Genomic DNA, 12,536 nt, shown 5'->3' on the forward strand with positions numbered 1-12,536 from the left:
ATTTCTCTCTTTTGCCTGCGTCAGCAGGAGATAACTTCACTCCAAAGGCTCTTTTAAGAGTCACGGCACTGAGCATCTTGGCTTGATGGTTAAGGCTCTGGGTTACTGACTGGAAGGTCAGGCCAGCACTGCCAAGCTGCCACTGCTGGACTGTTGAGCAAGGCCCTTAACCTTCAACTGCTCAGAGATTATTGTGAGTCACTCTGGATAAAGGCGTCTGACAAATGCTGTAAATAAATAAATAAGTTTACTTTTTAATTTTTATCACTTATTTTTTGTTATACTGTTCATGTGCTCTGTTTCCTAAAGACATTTGTTAACTTAGTGTTTTTCTTGAATTACAATAATAAATAAAAATAAATAAATAAATAAATAAATAAATATATATATATATATATAAAATACATTTGTAGCCGAAAGTTGGTTGAGAGTTCGTCTCCCGGTTTTTTTTCTTTTTTCGAACTGAGATGCTTCAGAAAACATGACGTCATTTCCTGTAAGGGAACATAGTGAACATCGATGCTCCCTGGTTTTTGCGGTGTATTGTGGGATTTTTAGGGAGCGAATGTTCCAGTGCACTGGGATAATTTTGCGATTGAGACAGACCTTAAAATGGCCGACTCCCCGATCAGTGTCCTGAACTACTGAACTAGGGAACTGGTTGAGAAGCACCATAATAGAGAAGAGGCTGAATCGAACGCTTCTCGTCGTCATCGATGACGTCATTACAGGAAACTAACGCACGCTTGTTTGCGGAACTTGGTGTGAAAGAGCGCTTCCTTCTCCGCACGCGCTTCGGATCTCTGATACTCTGCGTAACATCACTAAAGGTGAGTTGATCTGAAACTTACCACCTGAGCTGCTCGGTTAACAGGTTAGTGGAGATTCTGGAGTCATGAATCTCTGTATTTTTCTTCCAGTGTCCTGATTCTTTACACCTCTTATAATGAAATCAGAGTCCAGACGCCGCTCTTTAGGAAAATCTCCACAGACTCCTGCAGCTACTGGCTCAAAGGTAAAGTTTAGTCATGTGTCTGATTTCTCTTTTAGTTTTTAAACTCTGAGAACTTATTTATAATTAAGTAACCATTACAACACTATATACAACAAGCAGAAGACTTCAGGTCAGGACTCGCACTTTATGTGGTCTTCAGATTATTAATAAAGGAACTGATTTCATTGCATTTTTCTGTTGTAAATTCTGAAACAATTAGCAGATTAGCAAACCAAAAGACAAGCCTGCTAACTGTTATCTAGATGAATAAAATTCATTAGATGGAAATGTGTAACACTTGTTAGATAGTGTCGTGGAATCTGCTTCAGCAAAAAGCTCTCTAAGAGTCTCGGGGTCTTGATGTGAAAAGATAGTCTTTATTATTCACACAACAAAGCCGCGCTGGTCTGTAGATCAACTCAATTACTTATCCTCTATACATGCTTTTATACAATTCTAAAACACTCATCTCATCAGGTGGGGTTTTTCCTCTTTTGTTATTTATTCAGACCTTGGCCGTGCACTACCATTAACTCTAAGGCTTGGTCCTCCGTCCTTACATTGTTTTTAACCCTCTTATCCCTAAGTTCCCACAGTATTATGTCCCATAACCCTATATTCCCCAGAGAAGCAGCACGCCAGCCCTGAGTTCCTGGGCCAAAATCAACATTTTAATTTTAACATTTTTAGGCCGTGAAACAACTTATAATAATGTATTTGTGTAATATTACTTTGAAAATGAAGCAGTTCAGTGTTTTTACTAAACTTAGAACACAATTCTTAACTAGAGAAATTACGAAAAAAACGCTCGCTAAAATCCTTCTACTCATTTAGAAGTACCATACGAGCACCAGCGTGGTCAATGCCTTTGAATAAATTCAAGTAAATAATAAATAAAAAAATGCATTTTAGCGCCAAAAGTCAAGTTTCTGGTGATAATCAGACCAGCAGGTAGTTTTTTCACGAATGCAAAGAAATGGTCCCGTTATGACTCCAGACCCCTGCAGTGTCAGTCGCACTGGCTGATGCTGAAGATGAAGACGGATCAGGGTCTGAATCAGGAGAGTTTGCGTCTCTATCAGTTTCGGTTTCGGTTTCAACATCGCCTGAACTTTCACTGCTGTCACTATCTAGGACTATCCTCGCTCTCGCCTGTGTAACTGTGTATGTTTTATCTTTTTTTTTCACTGTTTTAGATGTACCTGTGTTCACTGTAGGTGTAACTTTAGCTGGAACACGATTAGCTTTTCACTTTGGCATTTTTAGTTCACTTCTACTATTACACCAATATTCACGCTTGGATCAGCTTCATCGTAATGCCGGCGTAATAACGTAATCACGTCGTGACGTCATCAACCTTCTGGGTCAAAAAAATAATAATTAAATAAGTAAGGAATCATAGCAGAGTAATGCCGGTACACCGGCCTTACGGGGATAATGTTTACACTGTAAATCCTCTATATCGGCCTTACGGGGATTTGGCATAGACGACCAAGCTGGTATATCGTCCTTACGGGAATAGATCAAAGACGGGCAAGCCGGTTTTTCGGCCATACGGGGTAAGAGGGTTAATGGTGGCGTGGTACAGCCAGCTCTCTTTTTAAATAAAGATTACATTCTAAAAAGATTACATACGTTCCCAGCATGAACAGGTACCAGTATACTGATTAACATTTGGTTATACTCTTTAAGCATAAGTTTTAGTGGATTAACTCATTTGTTTAATTATAACATGTTGACACTCTTTCACACCTTATACTTTGGTTATACACGAGTGAGTTCTACTCTGATTGATTAAAATATTCCATAGTAGATGTGGGTGAAAATGGGGTCTTATTATGGTTTTATTCAGAAGCTTTGTGCACATTCAAAACTATTGTTTACAGTTTTGTAGCAATTCACAAAAATATACAATATTGTTCAAATGTTTGGTGTCAGTGTTGTTTCAGAAACATCTATAAAATGATTGTAATACAATTCTAGTGTTATAGATGTAGGTTTCTGAATAATAATCCACGACAGTGTGAGGTAATACGACAACATTTCACTGTGATGAACAGAAGTTTGTAGTCTGTTCTGTGAGAGCTCCAGAGCCACAGTGCTGTAAACTTTCTGCCACTTTTTGGGTAATATCCATATTTTCAGGTCTTTTCTCTTCATAATGATGAGCCAGAAAAGAGTGCTGCTTAATGGTTGCCATTTATTCCCGTCCATTTTACTTCCATAGACAAAAACAAAAGAATAATGTGTGAGCCAGCAGATTAAAAAAGCCAATTCTCTGTGGCCCCTCACACACTTACATCCCTAACCCCCACCCAAATGACAATATCATGTAGGGATGATTACATCATTATACAGTTCCTCCAATTAAAGCAAATTAACTCAGTCAAGTAAATTCTGTAATATTCGGAGGAGCTTGAAATTCTTTCAAATTACAGCAGATTTTCCACAGATTTGCCCAAGATCCATCATGTGACATCATCACAACGTGCATTCAGCCAAACCCCTCTTCGTTTCATGTGTGCCGAACATGAGTACAGCTAAAAGGTCTCATTTACCAACAAACATCCCTGCGAAAGACTAAATAATTGGGGGCTCATCCTGTGCTTTCCCTCGTTTCGTCCTGTTTCTCGTTTCATCCCGTTTCTCTTTTGGCGTGTTTGTCTGACGGTTTTGTCTTTGTGGTGGGGTGTGTGTGTGTACAGGTTATAAGATATGGCTACTAAATTTAACCTGGATCAGTTTACCATTTGTCCCACGTTAGAGCAGTTTGAGCGATGCCGTAAGGATGATCTGTTGCTCCTTGTGGACTTTTACAGCATATCGGTTACACGGAGCGCTACTAAGCAAGACATCAAAAAGCTGCTGTATGAGGAGCTTGTAAAACAGCGAGTCATGCTTGAGCCTACCGAGGCGGGTGATGCATCACCGGTCACTGGTTCCAAGGATCTGGCTGCAGCGGAGGCTGGGGCCAAGCCCGAGCGCATAGATCCCATGGTAGTAGACTCTCCATTAGAGGAACCCATGCTCGCGCTGCAACTAAAGAAACTTGACCTTAAGTCGTCAGCAGTACCAAGCTCAGCTACTGCAGTTCCAAACACTGGAGCTGGAAACCAAGAAGGAGATAAAGCGGAAGGAGCTGGAGTTAGAGTTGGCGCTGGCGAAATAGGCCATCTCTTGCACCTGTGCTTCCTGTACCTGTTCATCAGTCATGGCCTGTGCTAGAGCTTGCGCATCGTGGCACCTCGTTTGTAAGTCCTGCTGGTTTTGATGTTAGTAAACACATTGCGTTAGTTCCTATGTTTATGGAAAGTGAGGTGGACACCTATTTCCCTGTGTTTGAGCGTGTTGCTGCCACTTTGCAGTGGCCTAGAAATATTTGGTCTTTATTGCTACAATGCAAATTGTGGGAAAAGTTCAAGAAGTATGTTCTGCTCTAACGTTGGAACAAAGCTTGGAGTATGAGACAGTTAAATCGGCTGTGTTACGGGCTTATGAACTTGTCCCTGAATCTTATCGGCAGAAATATCGAAAGCATGCCAAAACCGCCAGCCAAACATATGTTGAGTTCGCGCGTGAAAAGTCTGTGTTATTTGATAAGTGGTGCGCCGCAAATAAGGTCGTTACTTTTGATCAGTTAAAAGAATTGATCCTGCTTGAAGAATTTAAGACTTGTATTTCTGACAAAATTGTGGTTTATTTGAATGAGCAAAAAGTCTCTTCACTCACTAATGCTGCTGGTTTGGCTGATGAGTTTGTGCTCACGCACAAAACTGTATTTTCCCTTCCGCATCGTGATATTTCTGATTGCAGCTACAGCTCGAAAGCTCCTGTGAGCGCACCTAAAAGTGCTAGTGAGTCCCGTGAATGTTTTTACTGTCGCGAATCTGGTCACCTCATTGCTGCTTGTCCCGTTTTAATGCACAAAAACCGACAGAAAGCACAAAACAGTCCTAAGAGTGTGGGGTTAGTGCATGTACAAAGACAACACTGTGACAGTTTGCATTCACTTTCTTCAGCTGATACTGCATTTGAACCTTTTATTCTGGATGGCGTAGTTTCACTCTCTGATACCGATTCGGACCGTAATTCTGAGAGATACTGGAGCCACCCAGTCCTTTATGTTGGAAGGTGTCTTTTCTTTGTCTGAACACTCTAGCTGTGGTGCAGATGTTCTAGTTCAGGGTATTGAGCTTGGTGTAGTGAAGGCCCCATTGCATGTGGTTTATCTTCGTTCTGAGGTTGTGTCTGGCTTCGTTAAGGTTGCAGTTCGACCTCAGTTGCCAGTTAAGGGAGTTTCGTTTATTTTGGGTAATGATTTAGCCGGTGGAAAGGTTTTCCATTTGCCTGTTGTAACAGACGCTCCCATGTTGCATGAGAGCGATGAGCTTCTACGTGAGTTTCCCTCTGTCTTCAGTTCCTGTGTCGTGACATGCGCCCAAGCTCGTAGAATGAAAGGTGCTGTCAATATTTCAGACTCTTTTATGTGTTGTGACGATCCCTTGTTTGAAAACCAAGATTTTTGCTCTAGTCCTGGAGTTCTTCCCGAATCTAAGGCTTCTTCAGTATTGGAAGAGGAGTGTGGTAAATGGGGTGGTGGGCGAGAACAGCTGGTGGCTACCCAGAAAACAGATATTTCGCTCTCTCACTGTATGGCTGCTGCTGTAGATAAGGCACAGTTACCTCAATGTTCTACAGCATATTTCTTTGAAGGGGATGTATTAATGTGTAAGTGGACACCCCCGAACTCTGAGCAGGATTGGAGGTCAGTTTTTCAAGTTGCGCTTCCAAAACCATACCGAAACCAGGTGTTGAGTATTGCCCATGACCATGATCTCGCTGGTCATCTTGGTGTGAGGAAGACATATGACCGTGTGTTAAGGCATTTTTTTTTGGCCTGCTATGAGGTCAGAGTTTCCCAGGTAATGCCGCTTTTGTCATGGGTGTCAGGTTGCAGGGAAACCAAATCAGGTCGTTCCCCCTGCTCCACTTTGAACTATACCTGTTATGGGAGAGCCTTTTGAAAGCATTTTAATAGATTGTGTGGGTCCCCTTCCTCGAACCAAGTCTGGTAATTCATACCTACTAACTTTGATGTGTGCTGCTATTAGGTACCCTGAAGCTATACCCCTGCGTAGCATAAAGTGCCGTGCTGTCATCAGAGGTCTTGTCAAATTTTGTACCACTTTTGGTTTGCCAAAATAACATCCAGCCAGACCAGGGTTAAAATTTTATGTATGTTCTGTTCAGGAAGGTTATGACACAACTGAACGTGCGTCATCAGGTTTCTAGTGCTTATCATCCAGAGTCCCAGGGTGCATTAGAACGCTTTCACCAGACATTGAAGTCTAGGCTTAGGACCTACTGTTTAGGTTTAAGATTGGGATGAAGGGATTTCCCTGTTATTATTTGCTATCTGTGATGTTGTACAAGAGTTTCAGTCCTGCAGAGTTAGTCTTTGGGCACTCTGTTTGTGGACCTTTAAAGGTTTTACAGGAAGAGTTCCTGTCTCCAAGTCCGGTGAAACCCCTAACTAGGTATGTCCTAGAGTATGTTGGTTCCTTTTGTGAGCGCCTACATACTGCTTTTGAGTTAGCCAAAAGTTCTCTGGCATCCTCTCAGGCTCGTATGAAGGCTCGTTTTGACAAAAAGGCTGTTCTGCGTACATTCCAAGGTTTTGGTTTTACTGCCATTACCTGGCTCTGCTCTCCAGGCTAGGTTCGCAGGTCCTTATGTTATTGAGTCTAAATTGAATGATACAGACTATGTTGTGAAAACCCCTGACCGGAAACGAAAGTCTCGTGTGTGCCATGTGAATATGCTCAAGCCTTATATCTCTCGTGCTACCATGGATGTTGGCTCTTCAGTTCCTGTTGTCACGTCAGTAGCTGCTGCTGCCTCTATGAGCGTGCCGCCGTCTGATTATCCTCCAGAGGTGGATGGTCTCAGTTTAGGTAGGGCTTGTTTTCCCTGTGCTCAGTTACCAAACTCTGAATGGCTGGCAAATATCCAATCTAAACTTGCATGCTTGTCAGAGCAAGCCCAGGGTGATTTAATAAGTCTTTTAAAGAAATATCCATCACTTTTTTCTGATACCCCTTCTCGTACTACTGTCCTCCGACATGACATTGATGTTAATAATAATGCTCCAGTTAAACAAAATGCTCATAGGGTTAATCCCACTAAACGTGCCATTATGATAGAAGAAACGAACTACTTGCTTGAGAATGGTCTTGCTGTGTCTAGCTGTAGTCCCTGGTGCTCACCCTGCCTACTAGTTCCAAAGCCTGACAAAGGCTATAGGTTCTGCACAGATTATAGAAAAGTCAATGCTTTAGTTAAAGCAGACTCGTTTCCCCTCCCAAGAATGGAAGATTGTGTTGACCGAATCGGAAATGCAAAGTTTTCACAAAACTGGACCTTCTAAAGGGTTACTGGCAGGTTCCACTCACCCCACTTGCATCTGAGATTTCTGCTTTCACAGGTTTCTCCAATATACGGTCATGGCTTTTGGTCTGAAAAATGCTTCAGCTACATTTCAGCGGCTAATGGCACAGGTGTTGGGAGATGTAGAGAACTGTGAAGCCGACCTCGACGATGTGGTCTTTTTTACACACACCTGGGATAGTCATATTTGTGTGTTAGCCCGTGTGTTTGCTCGTCTCCAGACAGCTTCTTTTACTCTGAACCTCACAAAATGTGAGTTTGGTCATGCCACCGTAACCTACCTCGGTAAACAGGTTGGACATGGTACTGTTCGCCAACTGGATGCTAAAGTTAAGTCCATTGCCACTTTTCCTGCGCCTACGACAAAAAGAGAACTTCAACGCTTTCTTGGGATGGCTGGGTACTATAGGAGTTTTTTGTACGAATTTTTCAGATGTTGTGTTGCCTCTCACAAATCTCCCCCGTAACTCAGTTTCTTTTGTGTGGTCTTCTAGCTGTAAGGCTGCTTTTGAGGCTGTTAAGATGTTATGTAGTGCACCTGTTCTTTCTGCTCCGTCTTTTGTGAAGCCCTTCAAACTTGAAGTAGATGCCAGTGGTATGGGTGCCGTTGCTGTCTTGATTCAGGAAGATGCTCAGGGCATAGATCACCCGGTTAGCTTCTTTTCTCACAAGTTTAACCGTCATCAGTTGAACTACAGCACTATTGAGAAGGAGGCCCTTTCACTTTTGATTGCGCTCCAGCATTTTGAAGTTTATATTGGTTCTAGCTCTGACCCTGTTACTGTTTTTACAGACCACAACCCCCTAGTGTTTTTACATCGTATTTCAAACAGCAACCAACGGCTCATGCGGTGGTCCTTGATTGTGCAAGGTTTTAACATAACAATTCAGCATAAGAAGGGGTCTGAAAATGTTGTGTCTGACTCACTATCTTGGTGTTATTTTAATGACGGTTGTGAACCTGACGTTCACTCTTAAGGGAGGAGGTGTTACGTTATCCAATGTATTTCTGTTTGCTCTATGTGCTATTTGTGTGTCTATGTCGGTGGTGGGATGGGTTTCTTTTGTCTCCGCCACCTTCTCTAGGCCCCACCTACTGCATGTGACACGTTTCGGCTTGCTAGTGGATGATCACGTCTTGTCCATGCCTGCTCTGGCCTTGTGCGACAGGATTGGTTGTCTGCACGTTTCCGGAAGTGTACTTAAGCCTCGTCAGTCTCCACCCCAGGGCAGATCATTGCCATTTGCTTTGTGTATAGAGAGAAGTTCTTTTTGCCTGTGTATGACTATTTCACCTGTGTATGACCTTATGCCTGATTTGACTTAGTTTATGCTCTGCCCCGTTACGATTCGTGTGATACACTTGTGTATATATGTATATATTATTTTGTTAATTAACACACTAATAGTCACCTCTGTAAATAGTGCTCAGTTAAGAGTGGTTTGTAGGAAGTCACCACCATTTGTGTTGATTCTTCTTTTCTCCTGGTTTTGGGTTAGCTAAGGAGTGAGGGAAGATGGTGTATTTCTCTCTTCTTTTCTTGTAGTCTAGTTAGTTTTCTTGTGGTAAGGTTAGAGGGTATTTTTGTTTATTATTTTGGCCTAGCTGGCTTCTGAAGAGTGAAACCACTGTGTATATAAGACGTGCTCCGTCTGGAGAATAAAACCAAAGCAGATGCAATCTTGGTCTCGCCAACCCTTTTCTTTTTCTATTTTATTGTATATTGCGGCCCGACCTAGACCGGGTCGTAACACCGCAAAAGAAGCACAAAAAACTCTGCAGGTTGCAAATTTTGAAAAAAAGCCTCAGCAAAATCAAGCATTTTTGGCTTCAACAGTTACAGAAAAACTCAGTGAAATCCTGTAGACTGATTATATTACACAAGCCTAGTGACCACCATACAAGTCCCCAAAGATGCAGCTTTACTGAAATTTTAAGAAGCATGCATGTGGCATGAGCTATAACTTCACAGTAAGATTTTTTTTTAACAGGGAATGTGTGTTGATGACAATAACACTGTAATCCATTGTATTTGGAAAGACAAAGTTCCATAGTCCATAGTTGATTTTCACATATAAAGATCTACATGAACTATTTCTGTCTTGTTCATCTTGGCTCTCAAAATCGATCAGTCACAATGGTTTTGGCATGAGTAAAATTGGGCTGCAATCAATGGAATTACATTACAAATCTAAAATTACAAAGCTGTTACAGTCGTTAAAGGTGGGTGATTGGGTGGTGAAGCCGTATTACAGTATTGTAGGAGACGTTTCCAAAAACAATTCCATAAACACATGAGGACAAAATCTAAAATTATTTAAGCATCTTGAATAATTTTATTGTGTTTTCCAGATGTACCACTGCTCAGATTGTGGGAAGAGTTTTACTAAAAGTCATCATCTCAAAGATCACAAGCGGATCCACACAGGAGAGAAGCCATATTACTGCTCACAATGTGGGAAGAGTTTTACCCGTCAGAGTACTCTCCAACAGCATCAGCGCATTCACACAGGAGAGAGGCCATATCACTGCTCGCAGTGTGAGAAAAGTTTTACTTTCCAAAGTGCTCTCCGACAACATGAGCGCATTCACACACAAGAGAAGCCATATCACTGCTCCTATTGTGGGAAGAGTTTTACTTGCAGGAGTCACCTCCAGCGACATGAGCGCATCCACACAGGACAGAAGCCGTATCACTGTGAACAGTGTGGGAAGAGTTTTACACGTCAGTGTACTCTCCAACAACATGAGCGCATCCACACAGGACAGAAGCCATATCACTGTGGACAGTGCGGGAAGAATTTTACTCATCAAAGTACTCTCCAACAACACAAGCGCATTCACACAGGAGAGAAGCCGTATCACTGCTCACAGTGTGGGAAGAGTTTTACTTACCAGAGTGCTCTCCGACAACACAACCGTATTCACACTGGAGAGAAGCCGTATCATTGTGGACAGTGTGAGAAGAGTTTTACTCATCAGAGTACTCGCCAAAAACACGAGTGCCTTCACACGGGAGAAAAAACCTGTCACTGCTCACAGTGTGGAAAGAGTTTTACTCGTCAGAGTATTCTCAGACAACATAACCGCATTCACACAAGAGATAAGACGTATCACTGCTCGCAGTGTGGGAAGAGTTTTACTTGCCAGAGTTCTCTCCAACGACATGAGCGCATTCACACAGGACAGAAGCCATATTACTGCTTGCAGTGTGGAAAAGGTTTTCGTGACCAGAGTGCCCTGTACAGTCACCAGCAGTGTCATACAGGACAGAAGCCGTACCTCTGCGGACAATGTGGACGGAGCTATACTCATTCAAGGTCATTAAGGACACACAAGTGCTCTAACATAAAGCCATCAACTCTTGACACGTGAATTTGTCAAATTAAGATGCATGTTTTTCACTTTCATTTTTACAGGAGGATAAAGTGACATCCTGGTATAAAACTATATTATAATATTTATCACGGAATTTAATATTCTGTTGCATGGGACTTTCTCTCTGGGTTTTAGCAGAATTCATGATTTTATGTTGTTTTCCTGTTTCCCCCCAAACATTATGATACCAAGCATTGAATACACACATTTAACCAGTGGGAATGCCCACTTTAATCAACCAATCCAGACCTCTGAGTGAGACACATGACTCTGACATCTCCCTCTAAAAAAAAGCAAGCACAACCAAAACACAGAGGCATTGTATTATACCTATAGCAACACTTTTTATTTTAATTGATTTTTAAATGCAAGCTAATTTGTTTGTCTAAAATGTCATGTTGTGCATACTATCGAACTGGACACATTTTCAAGCCAACAGAAAATGGTTGTGTTTACAGGCAGTTTGAATAAGTAATTCTGGTCCAAGTTGCTCCGTCTTTGCCGTGTCCATTTAAGTACAGCTAACTACACTATATGGCCAAAAGTATGGGGATGCCTGACCACCACACCCATAAATGCCTTTTGAGCATCCTCTGATGGAACTGTGTCCAATCCATGGTCCCTTGAGCCCAGTATTCCTGATGATATAGTTTTCAGATTTACTGCAACCCTGACCAGGATAACACAGTTACGCAGTAAGATCAATGAATGGATTTTTGTTGTATACATGTTCCTTTAAGAAGTAAGATGATGTTTGTATGACCTGCAAGTCTTAGAATTATATGCAGGATCACTATCACAATCGTGGATATACAGTGAATGGAGCATTGAGAGAGCACAATACCAGCGGTTTGGGTTTGATGACCCCTTCACTTTGGTAAATCACATGTTTAATGCACCAAGTTTATACTTTCCTTATTAATAACAAAAAATTCTCCATAAACAGGTTTTCTCAACAGGTTTTAAAAACATGAAATATTACATGTATAAATCTTCAGATGTTTTGTTTTGACACACACAGGTAAGCTCATGCATATTAATCATCCTTCATGTTTCTCCAATTTGAATAAAGTTTACCTGTGGGATATTTTGAGTTTATTACTCAAATTACATTACTAACCCTATTCATCAATAGATCTGTAATGATGCTATTAGATGGTGGGCAAAAGTCCACCAAAGGTACTCGTGTGACAGGGTAATATTTCAGATATCTCAGAATAAATGTGACACCTCCTCATAGCATTGTCATGTTCTTGGGTGTAATTCAGACCAAAGGATTCTAAAAGTATTATGGAGTATATGGAGACAGAGGTAAACCACTGCAAAACACTGATTCTGTGTTAAAGAATGTTAAAAATAATACGTACAAATGGTCTGAATCTAACTGTACTATCATCAAGCTAATAGGTGGTGTGTGAGGTACATAAGGCACGTTTAACCTACACAGAGAAATAAGGGCATTGTTTCTATAGCCAAAGGTATATTTGCCATGAAAGTACCCTATAAGGTACAGTAAATGGTCCTTAAGGTGATAACTGTGGACCTGTATTTAATTTTAAAGGTATAAAATCATTTCTGATAGCAAGGGGTATTAATAATTTTTTTTTTTAGCTTAAATCTTTGCATATATAAATGCATACATTGTGGCTTAAAATCATCAAAGACAAACATATGAAAAATGTATATTATATAATTATTTAACAAGCTTAAGGTACG

General features: G+C 41.3%; 1 protein-coding gene across 2 annotated transcripts; it reads left to right on the top strand.

The window, feature by feature from the left end:
• Positions 1-425: 425 nt before the first annotated feature.
• LOC128615591 (zinc finger protein 135-like) lies at positions 426-11,905 on the top strand. 2 transcript variants are annotated; one of them, XM_053637807.1, is made up of 4 exons: positions 426-830; positions 921-1,015; positions 9,795-10,762; positions 10,862-11,905. In XM_053637807.1, the coding sequence occupies exons 2-4, from the start codon at positions 947-949 to the stop codon at positions 10,872-10,874; spliced, it is 1,050 nt and encodes a 349-aa protein (XP_053493782.1). In that variant the 5' UTR covers positions 426-830; positions 921-946; the 3' UTR covers positions 10,875-11,905. The 2 variants fall into 2 exon arrangements, with proteins under 2 accessions (XP_053493782.1, XP_053493780.1); XM_053637805.1 differs by having other exon boundaries at positions 9,795-11,905.
• The last annotated feature ends 631 nt before the right edge of the window (positions 11,906-12,536 follow it).

The sequence above is a fragment of the Ictalurus furcatus genome, chromosome 12 (genome assembly GCF_023375685.1).
Source record: "Ictalurus furcatus strain D&B chromosome 12, Billie_1.0, whole genome shotgun sequence".
NCBI classification, from domain to species: Eukaryota; Metazoa; Chordata; class Actinopteri; order Siluriformes; family Ictaluridae; genus Ictalurus; species Ictalurus furcatus.

Excerpts from the sequence above, each read along its gene's own strand:
- LOC128615591 (XM_053637805.1), top strand. The coding sequence starts at position 947 with ATGAAATCAGAGTCCAGACGCCGCTCTTTAGGAAAATCTCCACAGACT. Across the intron at positions 1,016-9,794 it reads CTGCAGCTACTGGCTCAAAG|ATGTACCACTGCTCAGATTG; the intron begins GTAAAGTTTAGT and ends TGTGTTTTCCAG.